The 22,021-nt window shown below is 42.0% G+C and overlaps 1 protein-coding gene across 5 annotated transcripts in view; it reads left to right on the top strand.

The window, feature by feature from the left end:
• dop1b (DOP1 leucine zipper like protein B) overlaps positions 1-22,021 on the top strand; it is a 154,764-nt gene that overhangs the window by 111,727 nt on the left and 21,016 nt on the right. For all 5 annotated transcript variants that reach the window (XM_059650177.1, XM_059650179.1, XM_059650178.1 and 2 more), the window contains 7 exons: positions 1,627-1,693; positions 1,801-1,945; positions 4,579-4,661; positions 5,454-5,563; positions 7,766-7,915; positions 17,457-17,518; positions 21,388-21,516. In XM_059650177.1, coding sequence (XP_059506160.1) covers positions 1,627-1,693; positions 1,801-1,945; positions 4,579-4,661; positions 5,454-5,563; positions 7,766-7,915; positions 17,457-17,518; positions 21,388-21,516 — 746 coding nt within the window. The remainder of the gene's footprint in view (positions 1-1,626; positions 1,694-1,800; positions 1,946-4,578; positions 4,662-5,453; positions 5,564-7,765; positions 7,916-17,456; positions 17,519-21,387; positions 21,517-22,021) is intronic.

Genomic DNA, 22,021 nt, shown 5'->3' with positions numbered 1-22,021 from the left:
CTCATTATAGATCAAAATGATTGACTCCTTATTCTGAATCTGTGCCTCCTTGCTCTTGATTCTCCAGCTAAGGGAAGGTACATCTATGTTTCCGTCACTTCAAAACCCATAATAATTTTGAATCATTTAATGAAATATCATGCTATTCTTCTAAACGTCAGAGAATATGGACCTAATTTACTGAGCCTGTTATTATAGAACAGCCAGGGAGCCATCTGTGAAGCTTTGCTGGACTGCCTGTGATAGGTCTATATCCTTTTTAACACAGAAACCAAACCTTCACATGTGATTCAGGTGTGATCTGACAAACTCCCTTACAATTACAGCCAGACTTCTTTACTCTTGCATTCCATTTTTGATGCATTAAAGGCAATGGCCTAGTGGTATTAGTGCTGCACTGTTAATCCAGACACCCAGGTAATGTTTGGGGTCCCGGGTTCGAATCCCACCATGGCAGATGGTGGAATTTGCGTTTGAATAAATGTGTGGAATTACAAGTCTAATGATGATCCTTAGATCTGTTATCGATTGTTGGAAAAACCCATCTGGTTCACGAATGCCCATTAGGGAAGGAAACTGCCATCCTTACTTGGTCTGGCCTATGTGTGATTCCAGAACCACAGTAATATGATTGACTCTGAACTACCCTCTGGGCAATTAGGGATGGGCAATAAATGCTGGCTTAGCCAGTGATACCCTCATTCTGTGAATGAATAACAAAAAAACTTCATTCTTAATTGCTTCCTATTCTCTATGCAAGTGTTCCTTTGTTTGAGTAGACCTTCTCCTTTTAATGTCAACATTTACAAGTTTTTAAAATCTTGTTATTTAAAGAAATTCTGCTTTTCTAGTTTTATGATCAATGTGAACAACTTCACGTGTGCCACCTGTTGCCTGCTGATTTAACTGGTCTGTTTGTAGCCTCGTGTGTCTGACTCTCTCAGCTCGCATTTGCACCTACCTTTTGAGTCATCGGCAGATTTAGATAATTCTGTGATAACAAAGTGTGGAGCTGGATGAACACGGCAGGCCAAGCAGCATCTCAGGAGCACAAAAGCTGAAATTTTGGGCCGAGACCCTTCATCAGAGCTTCACACTTTGTTATCTTAGATAATTCTGTCTCTTTGTGTCTGTTATTATTGTAGATTATAAATAAACCCCAGCACTGACCATTATGGCACTCCACTCGTTGCAACCTGCTAACTTGAAAGGTGGAGTTTGGGGATCACATGGGATAAAAGACAGCGTCCCTGTCCCCGTCCCCGCCCCCGCCCTGCACTGAATGCCCATGTTAACTCTTGTTCTCTGTCATGCTCAGACCTCACTGTCTGCATTCTGTATGCCAATTCTTACAAAGATTACAAGTATTTCTACAACATGTGTAGAAGTCAGTTCATATGGAATCTATTATTAGACCGTGATCTAGTTACTACTTGTGAGGCCCAGTTTACACAAGATTTATAAAGTGTCAACATAAACGGCTTCTGAGTCTTGGCTTAATTTTCTTGCAGTACATGAAGAAACATTGAAGTTATGCAGCTACCAGTGTGTTCTGGAGTGACAATAATTCAGCTCAATTTATTGTAATGTGGTTGACATTTTAATTTTTAAATGTAATTTTTGTAGAATATTAAATGACTTCATATCAAGATGTCCGAATTTGGAAAACAAAAGGGATCAGAAAGATCTGCAGGTAAGGCAGAATTAGTGGCTAAAATTAAGATTAAAACAAGTAGTATTAATTTCTAGTTCCTTTTCTAATATTTTTTATTGGAACCATTTTGTGCTCGCTTTTCCTAGGAGGTGGCCCAAAAGATAATTGAAGCTGTAGGGAATGTTGTTGGCTCTTCACTTGAACAGACCAGCTGGCTGAGCAGAAATTTGGAAGTAAAAGCTGGGCCTCAGGTTTATTTGGAAGAGACCAATGCTGACGTCATTGAACATGGTGAATATTCTGCATTCCTCCACTTTATTTCTATAACCTCACTTACTTAGTGAACAAAAGCAGCTGCTGGCTTGGTTCAAATGGTTTGTTTCATTGCTGTTTAGCATCTGCAACAGGGAGCCAATCACCTGCTTTGACTGCTATCAAAGCCAACTGGTTGTCAGATGGAAACCCATTTCCTTGTTGCAAGGTGATGCATTATGACACCCTGCTATTTAATTGTAACAAACCTGAACCTGGAAATTGGGTGCTAATAGCGTAAGATTATATTGGAATAAAATGTATGGAAACAACAAGCCATTGTTACAACCAGTCCATTCAAGCCTGCTGCTATCATTTTCATCAAAGTCTGTCATTGTATGGTACTCATTAAAATTATTTGACTGACTAATATTAGCAAAAAGTGCAGCAGTGCCTGGCATTCAGGCCAGCTCCATAGAATCACTTTGACTTATCACAATGTCATCAAATTTCTGAAGTGACAGTGTTGGGAGAGTGAAACTATTTTGATCAGTTTACATGTTTTTGTGATGCACGTGAGCCTGAATTATCATTTTACTTTTCTTTATTCTATCTTGTGGAGTTTGAGAATATCTCATTTATAGTTCTTAAAAAAAAACTGATTATGTTAATACTTGAAAGAGTTACCTGCCATCGGTCGATAAGGTCTGCCCCGTCAGACTAGAAGAACCTGTTCCATGAGAGGAGCTAACAAGCTGTTGATTTGTCTCCAAATTGTGCACAAAGTTTCAGTGGCTGCAATTTGTACTTACTGTTGAGTACAGCCTCTTGTCTCATGAGATCATCTCGTAACTCTATTGTGTAATAGACTGTTGAGTACCAAGTAATAAACATATTCTGATTGTCAAGCCTGAGCTTGTTTTCTAAGTCTGTGTGAGCATCCTTCCCCATTTAGGATTAGGTACTGGTGGTGGCAATGAAACTACAGTTTTTTTTCAGAGGCAGTGTTTTATTATTGATGTGTTTTAGCTAATGTGTAATGTTGTAGCAAAAGTCAGAAAACTGGTTAATGTTTACACGTGTAGATAACAGCCCTTCAATTTCAGGAGCAGGAAGAATGGCACATGTGTTTATGATGGTCATGCTTTGCCTCTTGCTGGGCGTTGAGCTATTTGCTGGTTGACCTTGCCTTGTATGTTACAGTGGAACTAAATCCAATCACATTGTGAAAACTCAGTGCTTCTACCAAAAAGAAAATTGAGCTGATAAATAAGTCAGTTTTCTATGGCCTGGATTAATGAGAAATCAGCATTTTTGGTACAAAATTGTGGCATTGCAACAGAATAGTGAATATTCCAAATTCTCAACTAGAGAGGGCTGTGAAAGCTCGATCACTGCATATGTTTCAGGCAGAGATTGATATATTGCTTGACATTAATGACACCAAAGGGATATGGGGACAGCATGGTGGGTACCTTTTTGACAGCACCTTCCAAACACATGAAGCACAATCGAGAAAGCGGTGGGCTTTGGGTTGACCATGTTTCCTGCCAAATCACTCGCCCTCCTGACTTGGAATTGACAGTATTCCTTTATCGTTGTTAGGTCAAATTCCTGGAACTGCCTTCCTGTCTCCAAGTTCAAGAAAGCAGCTTGCCCTACTTTCTTCAGGGCAATAAGTGCTGGCTCAGCAGTGATACCCACTTCCCTTGAAAGAATAAACTAGTGATGTTAAGGTAGATGTTTAACCATAATCTAGAATAGTGAAGTAGATAGGGGCTGAGTGGTCTACTCTGGTGTGACATCCAGCAGATCGCTAGTGCATATACCATTGAGAGGTGACTTAACTGAAACATATAAAATAATCAGAGGGTTAGATAGGGTGGATAGGGAGAGCCTTTTTCCTCGGATGGTGACGGCGAGCACGAGGGGGGCGTAGCTTTAAATTGAGGGGTAAAAAATATAGGACAGATGTCAGAGGTGGTTTCTTTACTCAGAGTAGTAAGGGAATGGAACGCTTTGCCTGCAACGGTAGTAGATTCGCCAACTTTAGGTACATTTAAGTCGTCATTGGACAAGCGTATGGATGTACATGGAATAGTGTAGGTTAGATGGGCTTGAGATCGGTATGACAGATCGGCACAACATCGAGGGCCGAAGGGCCTGTAATGTGCTGTAATGTTCTATATGCAAAGCAATAAGATGTGTTTTGGGATGCCATACAATGTCAAATGATTTGCGCAACTAATATATCTTTGTAACAAATAGCTTAGATTTTGTTTGCCAATATAGGGACAGAATTTTTCCTATTTAAACAGAGAATGCTAGAGCAGGTCTGTGGAGAGAGGAACAGAGTTAACATTTCGAGTCTGGTATGACTGTTCAGAGCTCTGTACTGAGTTCTATAGGAAGGTCAAACTGGACATGAAACATTAACTCTGTTTCTGTCTCCACACTGTCAGGCTTGCTGAGCTTTTCCGACAGTTTTTGTTTGCTTTAGATTTCCAGCAGCCATGGTACTTTGCTTTTATCTGAGGATTTTCCTGTTGTCCAGATAACCTGTTTGTTTTTTGCTGGGTTGACAGTTAATAGAGGTTTTATAATGGCTGGACGAAATGCACGAAGTGTCACCTGAGAAAGTAAAGTATGATATTGTTTTGTTTCACTTTGAGGTTCGTTCTCCCCACCCTCTGCTGTGGTATCGACAGCAGTCGCCTCTTTATACAGTGTGCAGGCTCTAACCTTGTTGGCTGAGGTAGGTCTGTGTGTGCAAACATGTAACTTATTCACCGATAATTCTTTATGATTTTGTTAAACAATTACAACTGAATTCTTTCTCAGCAAATTTTAAATATTGTCTTTATCTTTCATTCTGTTCTGTAACCTTGTATTTATATTTTAACGACGTTAGCTCATTATAGAAGTCTACTGTGTCGCTGATACCAGTTTGAGCACATTATTCATGCTTTCTTGCAATGATTTGCAATTCAACAAGAAGATATTGCCTGTCACCAAGTGCGTTTTGCTTGTTTTAATGTTGCCTGTAATCAGTGGAATAGATAGGCAACGTAATTGACTCTGAAGAACCCAGTAAGCACCATTGATGCTAGCTGAGAGGTGTACAGAAAGTATTTGGGGATAAAAGTTCCGTCCACTATTTACATTTTGGTTTTTCCTCCACATTCTTGCATATTATGGATGACGTTCTCTCATGACTGAGGAAAATACTGTCTCCACAGAATCAATGAACTAGGTTTAGAATTATATTTTGGATGATCTGCTAAAAGTAAACATTATAGTTCAGCAGGTGTGCCATTAATTTCAGGAGGAGAAACCACACTTTTTTTAAAAAAAAAATTTAAGATCTGTTATTGGTGTAGAATTTGCAATAAATTCTACTGATGTATTGCTATCTGCACTGGTTTTATTTCTTTTTTGTCTCTGAGGTACTTAGTTTCAAATAAAGTCTTTTTTTTTGTGTTTCTGGCAATCTTGAAATGAACCGCCCTTTTTTTGCTTTTTGTTTTTTTTTTGCAATAACTTTCAGGTACTTGCGCCCCTTCTCGACATGGTTTACCGCAGTGATGAAAAGGAGAAAGCAGTACCTCTCATCTCACGGCTGTTGTACTACGTATTCCCATACTTGAGAAACCACAGGTAACGAGATGAAATGTTTACTATTGCTTCCATCAATTGCTAAGTTACTGGGAGTTCATAGACCCAGGGTTTCAAACCAAATCCATTAAAATATACTTCATTAGAGAATCAAAACAAATCAATTCCTTTGATCTTGGCTTTTTTGGTTATGAGAAGTCAAAGTAATATGGATGTTCATGCTTTTATGCATGTTTGTATAAATCAAGACCGCTTTGTAGAGCACCTCCGCTCTGTTCGCGACAAATGACAACAAGAGGTGTTGTCGTTTGTCGTGAGCCACTTCAACTGGCCCTCTCACTCCGTGGGCCTCTTCCCGTGCCACAGTGATGCCACCCAAAAACTGCAGGAACAGCACCTCATTCCACCTGGGAACCCTACAACCTAATCGTCTCAATATCGACTTTACGAGCTTCAAAATCTCCCCACTCCTGACCTTATCCCAAGCCCACATCACCCCTTGTCCCTGCCTCCTTGGCCTGTCTGTGATCTCTCCCACCTATCTGCTCCTCCCACCTCACTGACCAACCCTCAACCCCACGTCCTACCTACACTCGCCTACTAGCTTTGTCCCCAACTCCTTGAACTGTCCGTCTCTTCTCCATCTATATACTCCCCTATCCACCTTCTGTCACCATCTTCGCTCTCGCTCTCACTCTCACTCTTTCTATCGGAGCCCCCTTCCTCTTCCCCCATTTCTGAAGAAGGGTCCCGGCCCGAAACATCAGCTTTCCTGCTCCTCTGCTGCCTGGCCTGCTGTGTTCCTCCAGCTCCACGCTGTGTCATCTCAGACTCCAGCATCGGCAGTTCCTACTATCTCATTTTACTCTCGGGCGTTCAGTGCACAGAAAGCAGGTTTTCATAGGAGTAGACCCAGGAGTCTCTGATCTGGATTAGAGGAGTTGGCTTTGGTGGTTTAAATCCAGAATCTCACTTGTGGTCAGCATCCAGTTCAAAAGAATTTTAAACTGGACTGATGCTCCAAATGTACGAGTTCTGCACTACCAGAGGGGCTGTTTTGAAATGAGATGTTAAACTTATTTCTGAATGTATTGTAGATTGAGTGGCTCGAGGCAAGAAGCTTGTGTTCTCTGCAAATGCAACATTTCCCCTGCTGCAGTAATTTTGTTTTTCACTTAGCAACATGTTCTCTCCAAATGTCTAAGATCTGGGTATATGTACAGTTGGAGATATTCCAAGTTGATACTGCTAGGCTCCATACTTGGAACGGAGGCGTGTCTCAGGATGCAACAAAAGTCGTCCGGCCCCACAAAACCAGCAGCTGTTATTTGAGAAATCCATCCTCCGGGTAAAGGTATCAGTGAGTTTCAGAGCAGAGGGGATGGATCACGGGGGAGTCCTGAAGGTGGAAGACGACAGCCTTGATAGTGGATCAGATGTTGTATTGAGAGATTACCATAAGGTGAAATAAGGTTATGAGTTTGTAATGGGGCCTGTACTTTTCCTGCTTTCCAAAATGTGGGGAGGTGACCTTTCGATTAGACAACCAGGAAACTTTAAGTCAAAAGTAGGGGCATGTGTACATAGTTACTTTGGCTTTTCAACGTTGACCTGTAGAAGATTTGAACCTGTGTCACTGAACTTCAGACTGAATTAGAAAAGATGGCAGCAGCTTTGCATTGTGTAGATTTTACATATGTTTTAAAGAACATATGGTTTTTGATAAGAAAGGAGCTGCAAACTCGTCCTTCGTTTTAGCACTTACGGCGACTAAGTTGGCTGTTTTGCTTGGACCATCCGTATTCCATATAAGAGAAGTTTTTAACAAAAAAAGTCACTAGCATAATGAACAAATTTAGATAAAGTTCTGTTTCCTCCACATGAGGAACAGTGAGATATTAAGTTGTCATAATGCTGTCGTTTCTCTTTAGTTTGACTTTGGGCTTTTTTAAGTAGCATGAAGTTTGCTTTTTCTTTTGACTTGCTTTGAAAGAGTGTGTTTAGAAATAAAACAATTTATTATTTAGGGCCATTGCCAACTCTTTGCTGACAAGAAAAGTTTTGATTTTTGAAGCTTTTTTAAACAAGAATGCAAAATGTACACGTTTTCTTTTTGAAGTGGATGTATAAGTTATGGTTCAGCTGTGAAGATATGTTTGATTTTAGGTGTAGCAGTTAGATCCTACTTAATTTTGCTTTTTATTTGCTATGTTCTGAAACTGTTCTCTTTTTGTTTTCTGTCAGTGAGTACAACATTCCAAGTTTTCGAGCCAGTGCCCAGTTACTGAGTAGTTTGAGTGGTTATGCTTACACCAAGAGAGCATGGAAAAAGGAAGCCTTTGATCTCTTCATGGATCCACTCTTTTTCCAGATGGACTCATCTTGTATTAACCAGTAAGAAAATAATATATTTTACTGTGTCGTATTTCAGTTTCTTGCACTGGATTTTGAAAATGGGCTTGTAAATTCCACTCGGAGCTTTTCTGTTTATTGGCTTATGGAAAATTAGTGTTTTACAGCAAGTCTTTTGGTTAATGTTTTCAAAATCAACACTCCAACAGTTCTTTTGGACTATTCACGGGTGCACTTTTCAAAACTGATGTCAAGTTGACTTGGTGAGTTAATTTAATACAGTGAAATGGCAGGATGTTTACAAGTTGTACTTGTTGGACTGGGTAGGTGGTAAAAACACGACTCGGAGGTTTGTGCCTCCTTCCTACCACTTGAGCCGATACCTTTGTATAGGGAATGTTGGTTTGCCAGCAGTCTGTTTTGGGTGACTATTCATTTGGCGGTCAGTGGCCTCCAGATCTTGCAGCCCTTGTCCATTCCTAGTGAATCTGAAGAGCAAGTTCAACGTCCTCCATCTACTCTTGTTGCAGTCCATATTTTCTATTTTTCCTAAAGATATTGAATGTACTGGATTCTAAAATTTACTGACTTCTGGTACTCAGTTTGTTCAAATTACAGACATTCTTAATAGATAGTAAATACTTACTTCAGAATACCCTTCAAAACTGAAGAGATGGAATTAAGGCTTGGAGGTGTGATATGAGTGGATAGAAGAGTTTCAGAACAAGTTGAATGGGTACATTCAGAGCCTCAGGATGTCCCATTGATCAAACCCAACCGAGTAATTTCAAATCTTTGCTATTGAAGACAACAGGCAAGAACTTAAGAACGTTTTGAGGCTTGGGCTGAGCAGGGGAGACTAACCTTTGCACCAACAAGTGCCAGACAATGACAATAATAATGTGATAAAGGAGCAAGGGTATACCATTCAGCCCATCTAATCTGCACCACCAATGAGATCATACATGATTTGGTCATCCTCAGCGCCATTTTCCTGCCTTTTCCCTGTAGCCCTCGATTACCTCACTGATTAATATACTGTCAATCTCTGCCTTGAATAAACTTAATAACTGAGCCTCAACCACGTGGAGGTATTTAAAAGAAAACTACAGATTCACTCCCCTCCGAGCGAAGAAATTCTTCCTCATTTTGTCTTAAATCAGTGACCCTTTACTCTGAGATTATACTGTCTGGTCCTAGACCCGCACACAAGGCAAAATAACCTCTTCATATCTACCCTGTTCCACTCAACTCCAATGAGCACAGGCCCAACCTACATAACCTCTTATACCTGGGACCAACCTAGTGACCTTTTCTCTGGACTGCCTCCTATGCAGGTATACCTTTCCTTAGATCAGCTAACCAGAACTTTTAACAGTATTCTCTAGATGTGGTCTTGTACAGTGTTAGCAAGACTTTCCTGTTTTTACATTCTATTCTCTTTGAAATAAAGGTGAAACTTAATTTGCCTTCACGTAACTTGCCAAACTTGTATGCTGGTTTTTTGTGAATTATACATGAAGACATTCATCCCTCTGTGCTGCAACTTTCTGCAGTCTTTCTCTACTTAAGTAATATTGAGCTCTTCTGTTCTTCCTGCCAAAGTACATAGTCTCTCACTTGCCCACGTATTCTATCTACCACATAAATGCCTTAAATGAGTGAATAATATGTCCCTCTGTGAACTATTTTGGGTCATCCTTAGTACTTGATTTCCCATCTATTTTTGATAACCTCCTTTCCCAGTCAAGTTTCTTGCTCTCACTGTAGTATAATTTAGCATTCATTTCATGGTCACTGTTTTCTAGGAGTTTTTTAAAACTCTTGATGAATTATTAAACCTGCTTAATTGACATTACCAGATCCACAATAGCCTAATTCGTGGTTGAAACTACACATTTTGTTTCCAGAAATCGTCCCCAATACATGAAGATTAAATTCACCCTTTATTAATACTTTTTTAACATCCCCTGACTTATTCTCTGCTCTGCAGTATAGCTACTGTTAGAGACCTGCAGAGTACTCTCGCTCACCAGCCTTTCCTCTCTGTCCTTTTGAAAAGTCTCATGCCCTTGAGGTTTTACTTCCCAGCTCTGATCTCTTTGTAACCATTAGACAAAAAAAACCCTGTAAGAACTCTGGATGCTGTAAATCAGAAATAAAAATAGAAACAGCCAGAAAATCTCAGCAAGCCTGGCAGCACCTGCAGAAAGACATTAATGTTTTGGGTCCAGTGACTTTTCTACTGGACACTGGACAGTGGGCCCAAAATGTTAATTCTGCTTTCTCTCCACAGATGCTGCCAGACCTGCCCAGATTTGCCAGCAATTTCTGTTCTTGCTCTTTTGTAACTGTGCCTTGAAATAGCTCTGGGATCATACCCCCGAATCTGTATTATGCTGTTAATTAATTTTTCTTTTCTGAAAACTGCCAGCATATAACTAAAGACACATTAAATTTCTCCCCTTTTGATCCGAATCCCTACTGTTTTGCCAAATTTGTATATTTTGTCCCTTTCTGCGCCAATTTGGGTACTTTTATGCAAATTGCTACTCTGTAATGCTACTGTAACTTATTGCTTTGCTCATCTGTGTTTTCCTCTTAGAACATAGAACATAGTACATTACAGCACAGTACAGGCCCTTTGGCCCTCGATGTTGTGCTGACCTGTCATACCGATCTGAAGCGCATCTAACCTATACTATTCCATGTACGTCCATATACTTGTCCAATGACGACTTAAATGTACTTAAAGTTGGCGAATCTACTACCATTGCAGGCAAAGCGTTCCATTCCCTTACTATTCTGAGTAAAGAAACCACCTCTGGCATCTGTCCTCCATCTTTCACCCCTCAATTTAAAGCTATGCTCCCTCGTGCTCGCCGTCACCATCCTCGGAAAAAGGCTCTCCCTATCCACCCTATCTAACCCTCTGATTATTTTATATGTTTCAATTAAGTCACCGCTCAACCTTCTTCTCTCTACTGAAAACAGCCTCACGTCCCTCAGCCTTTCCTCATAAGACCTTCCCTCCATACCAGGCAACATCCTGGTAAATCTCCCCTGCACCCTTCCAAAGCTTGCACATCCTTCTTATAATGTGGTGACCAGAACTGTACGCAATACTCCAAGTGCGACCGCACCAGAGTTTTGTACAGCTTCACCATAACCTCTTGGTTCTGGAACTTGATCCCTCTATTAATAAAAACTAAAACACTGTATGCTTCTTGTTAATACTGTCCTCTTTCCCTGCAGCCCAGTTATTGAGTTCATCAGAGCCTGGCCCCAGCTTGGCTCAAATGAAGGTCCCTTCTACTTATCCTTGTGAAAATGAGGGATAGAAAGGGCAAGATTAGGAAACCATGGATGACAAGTGAAATTATGAGACGAGCAAAGAGGAGAAAGGAAGCATACATAAAGTCTAGGTGACTGAAAACAGATGAAACTTTGGTCCTACTTTGCCAAAATTCTTCCAATCTGAAATGAGGAATTAAGAGGGCTAAAAGGGGTCATGAAGTATCTTCAAACAGGGTTAAGGATAATCCCAAAGCCTTTTACTCATACATAAGGAGCAAGGGGGTAACTCGAGAAAGGATTGGCCCACTCACGGACAAAGGAGGTAAGTCATGCGAGGAGTCAGAATGAGTGAGATTCCTAATGAGTACTCTGCATTGGTATTCACTGAGGGGAGGGACGTGATGGATGTTGAGGTTAGGGGTGGATGTTTGATTACTCCAGGTTAAGTCAGCATTAGGAGGGGTGTGAAGTGTTGGGTATTCTAAAAAGCATTAGGGCAGACAAGTCCCCAAGTCAGTGTGGGATCCATCCCAGGTTACTGAGGGAAGCGAGAGAAGAAATAGCTGGGGCCTTAAGATACCTTTGCAGCATTCTTGAGCACGGGCGAGGTCCCGAAGGACTGGAGACTTGCTAATGTTGTCCCCTTGTTTAAGAAGGGTAGCAAGGATAATCCAGGCAAATATAGACCGGTGAGCCTGACGTCAGTGGCGAGGAAGCTGCTGGAGAAGATATTGAGGGATAGGATCTATTCCCATTTGGAAGAAAATGGGCTTATTAGTGATAGACAGCATGGTCCTGTGCAGGGAAGGTCCTGTCTCACCAACTTGATAGAATTCTTTGAGGAAGTGCCAAAGCTGACAGATGAGGGAAAGGCTGTAGATGTCATATACACGGACTTCAGTAAGGTGTTTGATAAGGTTCCCCATAGCAGGCTGATGGAGAAAGTGAAGTCACATGGGGCTCAGGGTGTGCTAGCTAGACGGACAGAGAACTGGCTGGGCAACAGGAGACAGTTGTTGTGGAAGGGAGTTTCTCAAAATGAAGACCTGTGACCAGTGGTGTTCCACAGGGCTCAGTGTTGGGACCACTGTTGTTTGTGATATCCATAAATGATCTGGAGGAAGGTATAGATGGTCTGATTAGCAAGTTTGCAGATGACATTAAGATTGGGACTGTCAGAGAATGCAGCAGAATATAGTTAGATTGGAGAGTTGGGCGGAGTAATGGCAGATGGCGTTCAATCCAGGCAAATGCGAAGTGATGCATTTTGGAAGATCCGATTCAAGAGCAAATTATACGGTAAATGGAAAAGCCCTGGGGGAGATTGATGCACAGTGATTTAGATGTTCAAGTCCGTTCTGAAGGTGACAACACAGGTTGATAGTGGCCAAGAAGGCATATGGCATGCTTTCATTCATCAGACGGGGTGCTGAGTACACGGGTTGGCAGGTCATGTTACATGACATGACCCACTATCACTCATATCCTTACATACAGATGAGGAAGGACACCGCTTTGATTGGGACAACACATCCATCCTAGGACAAGCCAAACAGAAACACGCACGAGAATTCCTAGAAGCATGGCATTCCAACCGGAACTCCATCAACAAACACATTGATTTGGAGCCAATCTACCATCCCCTGAGGGGGAAAAAAAAAAGGAAATGACATCACCAACCCAAGGAAACCTAACCAGATAAATAGAAAGTGGGACATAACACCAGCGCTCTGTCAGAGGCTCACTGATGATGTTACCTAGAATGGTAACGAAACGTCTGAAAACGAACCTTACAGCTCAGCGAGCAAACTCTCATCCAGAACCTCAACCTGAGCTACAAATCTTCTCTCAACTCGCTAGGTCATGTTACAGTTGTATAGGACTTCAGTTCGACCACGTTGGGAATACTGTGTACAGTTCTGGTCGCCACATTACCAAAAGGATGTGCATGTTTGAGAGGGGGCAGAGGAAGTTCACAGGGATGTTGCCTCGTGTGGAGGGCACTAGCTACAAGAAGAGGTTGGGTAGATTAGGATTTCTTACATTAGAAAGTCAGAGATTGAGGGGGAAACTGATCGAAGTCTACAAAATCATGAGAGGTATAGACAGGGTAGATAACAAGAAGCTTTTTCCCAGTATGGGGGACTCGATTACTAGGGGTCACCATTTCGAGGTGAGAGGGGAAAAGTTTAAGGGAGACATGTGGAAAGCTTTGTACACAGAGGGTGGTGGGTGCCTGGAATGCATTGCCAGCGGAGGTGGTAGAGTTGGGCTCGATTTACGTCATTTAAGATGTATCTAGACAGAAACATGAATGGGCAGGGAGCAGAGGGATACAGATCCTTGGAAAAGAGGTGACAGGTTTCGACTGAGGATCTGGATCGGCGCAAGCTTGGAGGGCCAAAGGGCCTGATCCTGTGCTGTAATTTTCTTTGTTCTTTGTTCTACCCCAGCCCTGTTGCCAGTGCATCATGAAATGAAACACATTCCTCCCATGCCAATCGTGAGTCATATGTTTAATCTCCTTAACTTTACTTACCCAATGCCAGTTTGCCTATGCCTCAGTTAGTAATCTTCAGATTGCTTTGGATGTTCTCCCTTTTTTCAGTTTATCCCCAAACCTAGTGAATTCTTCTTGTACAGCCTCCGTTTTTCCAGTCCAACCAATATCATTGGTACCAAATGAATGACAACTACTAGGTCCCATCAACCCTCTCCACATTCTTCAGATCCAAGGCAGTGCCTTAACCCTGGCATCCAGCATGCAACAAAGCCTTTGGGATTCATGATCCTAAACGCAGGGAACAGTATCTATCCACCTCCTTTTGTAGTGTCCTCCTTGCCATCCATTTGAATGGCTCCCTGCTCCATGGTGCTGTGGTCAGTTTGCTCATCATCCCTGCAGTTTCCTTTCTTGTCGTCAGTTTGTAAGAACCTCCACGGTGGCTCAGTTGTTAGTGCTGCTGCCTCAAGCACCTTGGACCTGGGTTCAGTTCCACCCTTGGGTGACTGTCTGTGTGGAGTTTGCACATTCTCCCTGTGTCTGTGTGGGTTTCCGACCCACAGTCTACAGATGTGCAGGCTAGCTGGATTGGCCATGCTGATTTGCTTGTACGGTTCAGGGATGTGTAGATTAGGGGAATGGGTCTAGGTGGGATGCTCGGAGTGTTGGTGCGGACTTTTTGGGCCAAAGGGCCTGTTCCCACGCTGTAGGGATTCAATGATTCAGAATTATTAGACAAGTTTTGGGACTGAGGCTGTTCAAACCCCCCCCACCCCTTCTTGGTCCTCCTTGCTTGATTTTTGTCAGCTGTTCCATCGTCCTGTCCAGGAAGTGTTTCCCCTTTAATGATGTGCTACAAGATCTGAAGCTATGTAAACTGCAGGCACTGATTACAGCTGCATTCAGTCAGTATCGCCTTGATATCCAGCAGCTCCCACATGTTGCAGCAGCAACACCTCCTACATCCTGCCATCACTTTCTTATTACTAATTATTTGCAAATCCATGCTCTTTACATCTTTATATTTTTTTGACATCAGTATCAAAGTTATATCGAAACTATGCTTTTTAAGACAAAATAAAAGATCTGGAGACCTGCACAAACTGGTGATCTTTTACTGTAACAACAAGAAATGCTCACCTATCAGCTGCTTTCCTTGCATGCACATCACATTGTGGTTTGTGCCATTGTTCCACCATTCATCACATTCAGGTGGGCTTCTTGATCTCTTCCTTCTCTCCTCTGCTCACCACTCCACTCTGTAGACTTTAGTTATTGCAGGAAACCTTACATGAATTACTACTTTTCCTCTCTGCCCCAAATGTACTCAGCTGGCCTTCGACTCCCTAGACTGTGCTGCTTGCTGACTTTTTCTTACATGGAGCTGCAGAGAGTCATTTTGTGGCTTTGCTTCTTGATACAGTAATCAACACCTCCGTAGGCAATGAAATTCAGATTGTGACAGATAACTAGTACTGTCAGTGAGCTGCCTTTCTAATTTAACAATACTAATGTTCTTAAGGTTATTCGTTTTAATCTGAAAGGTTGATTTTTTTTTTTAATTCTAAAATTGAATTAGGAAAAGATTTGCCAGTTGAATTCCCACTTTAAACAAATATCTCAGACTCACTCTGCCTTTGTCTCTGTCTCAGTCATGCAAAACCTCCACTCATTGGCCATGTTCCTTACTGGTCATACAGTTTAAAGATCCCTTGTAGATGAAGCTGGTGTAAGTGACTTTTAAGGTTCACTTCACATTATCTCCAACTAATTCCTACAAGGTAGCATCTAGCTATCACCCTTTAATGTTCAATGACTTTGCCATCACTGAATCCCTGCCATCAACATCCTAGGGGTTATCTTTGACTGGATTCTGAACGGGACCTATAAATACTGTAGCCACAGATTAGGTCGGAGGGAAAGAAGTCTGTGGTGAGTGATAATGGGAACTGCCGATGCTGGAGAATCCACGATAATGAAATGTGAGGCTGGATGAACACAGCAGGCCCAGAAGCATCTCAGGAGCACAAAAGCTGACGTTTCAGGCCTAGACCCTTCATCAGAGAGGGGGATGGGGTGAGGGTTCTGGAATAAATAGGGAGAGAGGGGGAGGCGGACCGAAGATGGAGAGAAAAGAAGCTACGTGGAGAGGAGAGTATAGGTGGGGAGGTAGGGAGGGGATAGGTCAGTCCAGGGAAGACGGACAGGTCAAGGAGGTGGGATGAGGTTAGTAGGTAGGAGATGGAGGTGCTGCTTGCGGTGGGAGGAAGATATGGGTGAGAGGAAGAACAGGTTAGGGAGGCAGAGACAGGTTGGACTGGTTTTGGGATGCAGTGGGTGGAGGGGAAGAGCTGGGCTGGTTGTGTGGTGCAATGGCGGGAGGGGACGAACTGGGCTGGTTTTGGGATGCGGTGGGGGAAGGGGAGATTTTGAAGCTGGTGAAGTCCATATTGATACTATTGGGCTGCAGGGTTCCCAAGTGGAATATGAGTTGCTGTTCCTGCAACCTTCGGGTGGCATCATTGTGGCACTGCAGGAGGCCCTTGATGGACATGTCATCTAAAGAATGGGAGGGGGAGTGGAAATGGTTTGCGACTGGGAGGTACAGTTGTTTGTTCGAACCGAGCGGAGGTGTTCTGCAAAGAGGTCCCCAAGCCTCCGCTTGGTTTCCCCAATGTAGAGGAAGCCACACCGGGTACAATGGATGCAGTATACCACAGTGGCAGATGTGCAGGTGAACCTGCGATAGGGTTAGGGTTAGCACCTCCTGTCTCCATGATATCTATCCACCATCTCCAAGGCACAAGTCAGGAGTGTGACGGAATACTCTCTGCTTGCCTGGATGGGTGCATCTTCTAGAATGCTGAAGAAGCTTGACAGCATTGACAACAAAGGAGCCTGCTTGACAGGCACTCCCTAGCCTTCACTCTGATCGTTCACTCCCTTCTCAACCACACAGTGGCAGCAGTGTGCATCATCTGCAAGATGCACCGCACTAACCTGACGACGCTCTTTCCAACACCTTAAAAACACATGATCTCTATCACCTAGAACAATGAGGGAAACCGATACATCGGAACACCTCCAGCAAGCTCCCTCCGAATCTTGTACCGTCTTGACCGGAAACTGTATCTGCATTCTTTTTCTCTCACTGGGTCAAATTCCTAGACCTCCCCTTTACCCCAATAATTGCCCCTGTCAAAGAAGCCAGCTCATCACTGCCTCTTCCTGAGCAATTGGGGATGGGCATTAACTGCTGGCCAAGTCAGTGATGCCAATGTTCTTTGAACAAATTATTTGAGAAAAATATATAGAAACCTGGGGCCATTTTGCATGGCTGCATTTAACTGGAATTTGATAAATGATCAGATAATGGTTTTTGCTGATGGTGTTTGAGGGATAGATGTTCACCAGGATATGAGAACAACTCCCTGCTGTTTAAATAGTACCAACAAAATGGGGAGCTGAAGTCAGTTTAATCCTTTTGCATTGCTGACAGCAATTCCTCGGAGGTATTTGTTGTGCTTTGAAGTCCTGCAGCGAAACTGGAACTTTACAGCTTTACTCAGCAGGAAGAACCTGAACTAAGGTACCACAACCAACATATTTCAACTCAGCAATTTTTACTTTAAGTGACTAGATAAGCTTTGCAGCGTGCATCCTTATAATTTCCTATCCAAATGACTTGTGATATCACCACAGATGGCAGGGAGTGGAAATGTGCACTGTGTGTGTGGGTGAACAATGAGTAATTTTTTTAAAACCTCATTTCTGTTTTCCCAGCTGGAAGTCTATCATTGACCATCTGTTGACGCACGAGAAAACAATGTTCAAAGACTTGATGAGTGAGTTCCGTTTATTGTGTACATCTATCTTCTTGAATGTGAGATTTATTTTTTAAAACAACTGAATCCATCTTGTGGGTCACCCTTGACTAGATTTTGAACTGGACCAGCTATGTAAAAACTGTGGCCACAGGTTGGGTCAGAGACGTTTTTAAAAACTAGCAGAGAACAACTGAAAAAGCAATAGTTGGGGGAGGGAAGTTGAAATGAGGTTAAGCAAGTTAATATTAAAGAAGAAGATTGTAAATGTTTTTGTGTGATTGCATGTTCATCAAACCCATTGGGACTACTTCCACACTAAAGTAGCTATGTAAATGCAGTGTCTTGTTGCCAATTGAGCAAAACTGCCACAAAGACATTCTGGGTATCATTGGTCAATGTCCATGTGAGACACAAAATGATACCCAAGTATTCTGAGAATGCCTAGTTGACTGAGTAAGGCAAACAGATGACTTGACAGCAGTTTATAAGTTTTGCAATACCTTTTTGGAATGTATTAAGCAGAAAATAAAAACAGCATAAACAGAAGTTGCCGAAAAAGCTCAGCAGGTCTGGCAGCATCTGTGAAGAAAAAAAAATCAGTTCATGTTTCAGATCCAGTGACCCTTCCTCAGGACTGGGAAAGGGTCACTGGACCTGAAACGTTAACTCTGATTTTGTTTTTCCTTCACAGATGCTGCCAGACCTGCTGAGCTTTTTCAGCAACTTCTGTTTTTGTTCCTGATTTATAACGTCTGCAGCCCTGTTTGCTCTTCCTTTAAAATAGAAACATAGTGTCTATATGGTGAAGTGAATGAAACTGATCACCTCTTTACACTTTTTGCAATAGTGTTTGGGTCACTTTCCGAGTCCAATCATAAGGGTGTTGCTGAGCATGTAAAATTTTGGACTGGATTTCCATTCAAGTAATATCAGCATTACAAACTGTCATGGGAACCTATCAGTTGCTGGATTAACTTGAGTTCAGCACAGGAACAGGCCAATAAATGGATTTGCCCCATTTTAGTCACCCTCACCCACATTCACACCAAAATGCAATTATAATAAAATGGAGATTGAGTATTTACAGTAATTGGAAACTAAATCCAAATAAAATTAGCCTTCAGTTTGTGAATGGTTTCCGTGCGCAACAAGGTATTAACAAATTCTTAGTTTCGTGTGGAAAATTGCGTCTATTTTATAGTGACCAACCTCATCATTTTTTTTCATTTAAAGTTACTCCCAACTGTGCCTAGAATATGCAGTCTTATCAGCTGGGTTTTTTTGGCTGATAATATGGACCAGTTCAGAAAAAGTTGACTGCAGCAGCAGCTGAGAAATCCTGTGGTTTAAGTCAAGTTACTAGCGTAAACCCACCAATTCCTGATATTTTGAATTATTTCAGTTCTGAACCCACGCCTTTTTGGGTATGATTGGATAATCTCCAGGGTGTAGTGTCTTAAAACAATGTTGCAGTTTTGTGGGTAGGTGCAGTATTCAAGTCATGGTATTCTTATGAAAAGGTGATAGCCAGTGATAATACCATGTCTGCTTGTTGCTACAGCAAGGGAATGTGATGTCAATGAAACAATGTGCAGGCCGTGTGGGACTGTAGAAGGCATGCCAGGGAGAGACTCGCTTCGGCTAAAAGTGAAGGCTGTATATCATTATTTATGAATCCGACTGGAGGCCTATCGGGTTCCCACTGATAAATGACTGATCACTGCACTAAAGAATGTGCTGGATGATAAGATGTTGGTTCAAGGACTCAGCTGCCAGTCCTGCAGGAGGGGAAACATCTGTTTTCACTCTCTCACTCCCTCTTAATCAGGGAGCGAAAGAACAAACTGGGTATAGGCAGCTAGTCAACTGTAACATCAGTGTGGATAAAGTGCATAGAAAGATATCACCAGGCATGATGAGAATGTTGATGAATTAGCAGCATGGTGAACACGTCAGGAATGAAAAAGAAACCTGGTGCTGAACCGAGAAACAAATATTGGAGTCCCAGAGATTTTACAGCATGGAAAAAGGCCCTTTGGCCCATTGTGTTCATGCTGGCGATCAAATATCCATCTCTTCTGATCCCATTTTCCAACACTTGACTGGTAGCCTCGTATGCTAAGATGCATCCTGTCATGTGTTGAGGATTTGTGTTTCTCTCCCTTTTTTTTAGGAAGTTAGGACCAGAAAACTTGAGGGGAAAGGTTTCTCCCCTGTAACAGTGTCTATGCCCCCTGTACACATCAAGCAGATGCCCACTCAGCCTTCTCTGTTCTAAGGAAACCAATCTCAGCAGATATTTTTGACTTTCTTTTAGTTGAATTGCTCCAGCCCAGGTAACATTCCTTTAAACCCCCTCTCTATTGCAACCACATCCTACCTTTTACCAGAACTGGTTACAGTACTTCAGTTGTGGCCTCAATGATGTTATACATTGCTCCACCATACCCTCCTCAGAATTTAGTTCCTTTACTAATTAAGGTAAGCATTCCCCATGCCTCCTTTTCCACCTTGGCATCCGTTAGTTCTGTTGGCTGGGTTGCTGGTGTACTGCAGAGCAATGCCAGTAGAGTGGGTTAAATTCCTGTATCGGTTGAAGTTGCCAAGAAGGACTCTATTTCTCACCCTCCTGCCTTGTCTGCAGTGTGGTGACCTTTGGGATAACCACCACCAGTCATATGTCTCTGATAGCGCAGCCCTCTGGGTTCAGTCGGACTACGACGACTTTACCTTCTATACATGACCTATTGTCTTTAGAGATGTACAGACATGCCCACCAATGTTCCTCTAATCCTTTGTACCTCCGAGGATCCTAATCCCATATCTTTCTCACCCTCTCTGAAGACTCTCAACTCCAACTTCTACAGGCCTGGCAGCATCTGTAGCAAGAAAGCAGAGTTAATGTTTCAGGTCCAGTGACCCTTTGTCAGAGCAGTTCTTGAACTTGAAACATTAACTGTATCCACAGTTTTTTTTTTATTTAATGTCTTAATGTGAACAAAAGAAAAATAAAACAATACCCAAGTATTGAAGCGAGAACAAAATAAGAATAAAGAACAGATCATGTTGGAAAGCTACATGTCCATCTGTGATATTCTAGTATGCATTATTATGACTAAAGCCACAAAAAAGTTATTTGTGGTCTTAGGGCCCCATCATGTTCCTGTTTTTGACCTGTAGCACTTTTTGTACAATTTGAAGATTCATTGACTTTTAGTCAGTTGTTCCTCCCTTTTTTTTTCTCCTGGGATGTACATTGGTGGCTCAGTGCATCTGTTCAGGAAGGTTCATTTGTGGTTTGGTCCTCTTGACCTCTACATCACTCCACATTTCATAGAATTGTATAATCCCTACAGTGGGGAAGCAGACAATTTGGCCCATTAAGTCAACACTGACCCTCCGAAGGACATCCCACCCAGACTCAAATCTCCCCAAGAAGGCTGTGAAAATACAAACAAGGGACAAGACTTTACTCCTAGTAACAAGGTATAGAGCTGGATGAACACAGGAGGCCAGGCAGTATCAGAGGAACAGGAAAGCTGACATTTCAGGTTGAGACCTTTCTTCAGAAAACTACAATCTTTGTTCCTACTAAGTTTTTTTTTTTAATTTTCTCAACGATTTAAAAGTTCAAGACCAGATCGGACACAATTGACTTGATCATGGTTATAGTCTCTCTCTTTTTATTGTGAAATATAGATCAAAGAAGTTTAATGAGATTTCGTCAATTTAGGAATAAATTTCACTTTCAGAGTGAACTTTTTTCTACCCCCCACCACCATCCCACCCTGACAATCAGTTAAAATGTTGTCTCTAATTTGTATTTGGCTGCATTATTTCTGTTCTGTTCTTTGCCTTTGTTAAATTAATCTTTCTCTCTCTTTCAGGCATGCAGAGCAGCTCGTTAAAACTGTTCCCTAATTATGAACAAAAAGCAATGTTGGTGAAGCGGCAAGCTTTTGCAATCTTCAGTGGTGAACTGGACCAGTATCATCTGTATCTCCCACTCATACAAGGTGACTCATGCGCTTTGTGGTTTGTAAAAATAAATAGTTGGAACAATATTTGCTCTAAATGATCCAGGGTGAAACGAGAGTGCATCAGATTGTGTGCCATCTTAACATGAAATATTTCCTAATCTAGGTAAACTTGTGCAGCGATATTGTTCTGTTGTACCTTGTTTAAATAATATGCTAAAAAAAGCAGGCCTGTCCAGTTATGCTCATATCCCACGAATGAATAAAATATGCCCTTATTTTAAAACGTAATTGCTAACAGTCGGATTTGCCTCAATGTCCTTCGAGTGATCAGAGGACTGGAAATGTGGGAATGTATGATACAGGAACAGCCTGTCAAGCCTATTTGGGCATTCAGTGGGATCATTTTTGATCTGTGATCGAATTGTTATTATGTGCAGGTTTCCGCCTCTCATCCCTTTGGCAAATAACAATTTTGGTACTTGTTTCGTTTAGTTGTTATGCTGATTCTGCAATTGGACTAGATTTTTAATTTTCTTTGAGA

Source organism: Stegostoma tigrinum, chromosome 12 (genome assembly GCF_030684315.1).
Source record: "Stegostoma tigrinum isolate sSteTig4 chromosome 12, sSteTig4.hap1, whole genome shotgun sequence".
In the NCBI taxonomy this organism is placed as follows: Eukaryota; Metazoa; Chordata; class Chondrichthyes; order Orectolobiformes; family Stegostomatidae; genus Stegostoma; species Stegostoma tigrinum.
The sequence above is the reverse complement of the archived record's forward strand: the minus strand, read 5'-3'. Positions and strand labels throughout refer to the sequence as shown.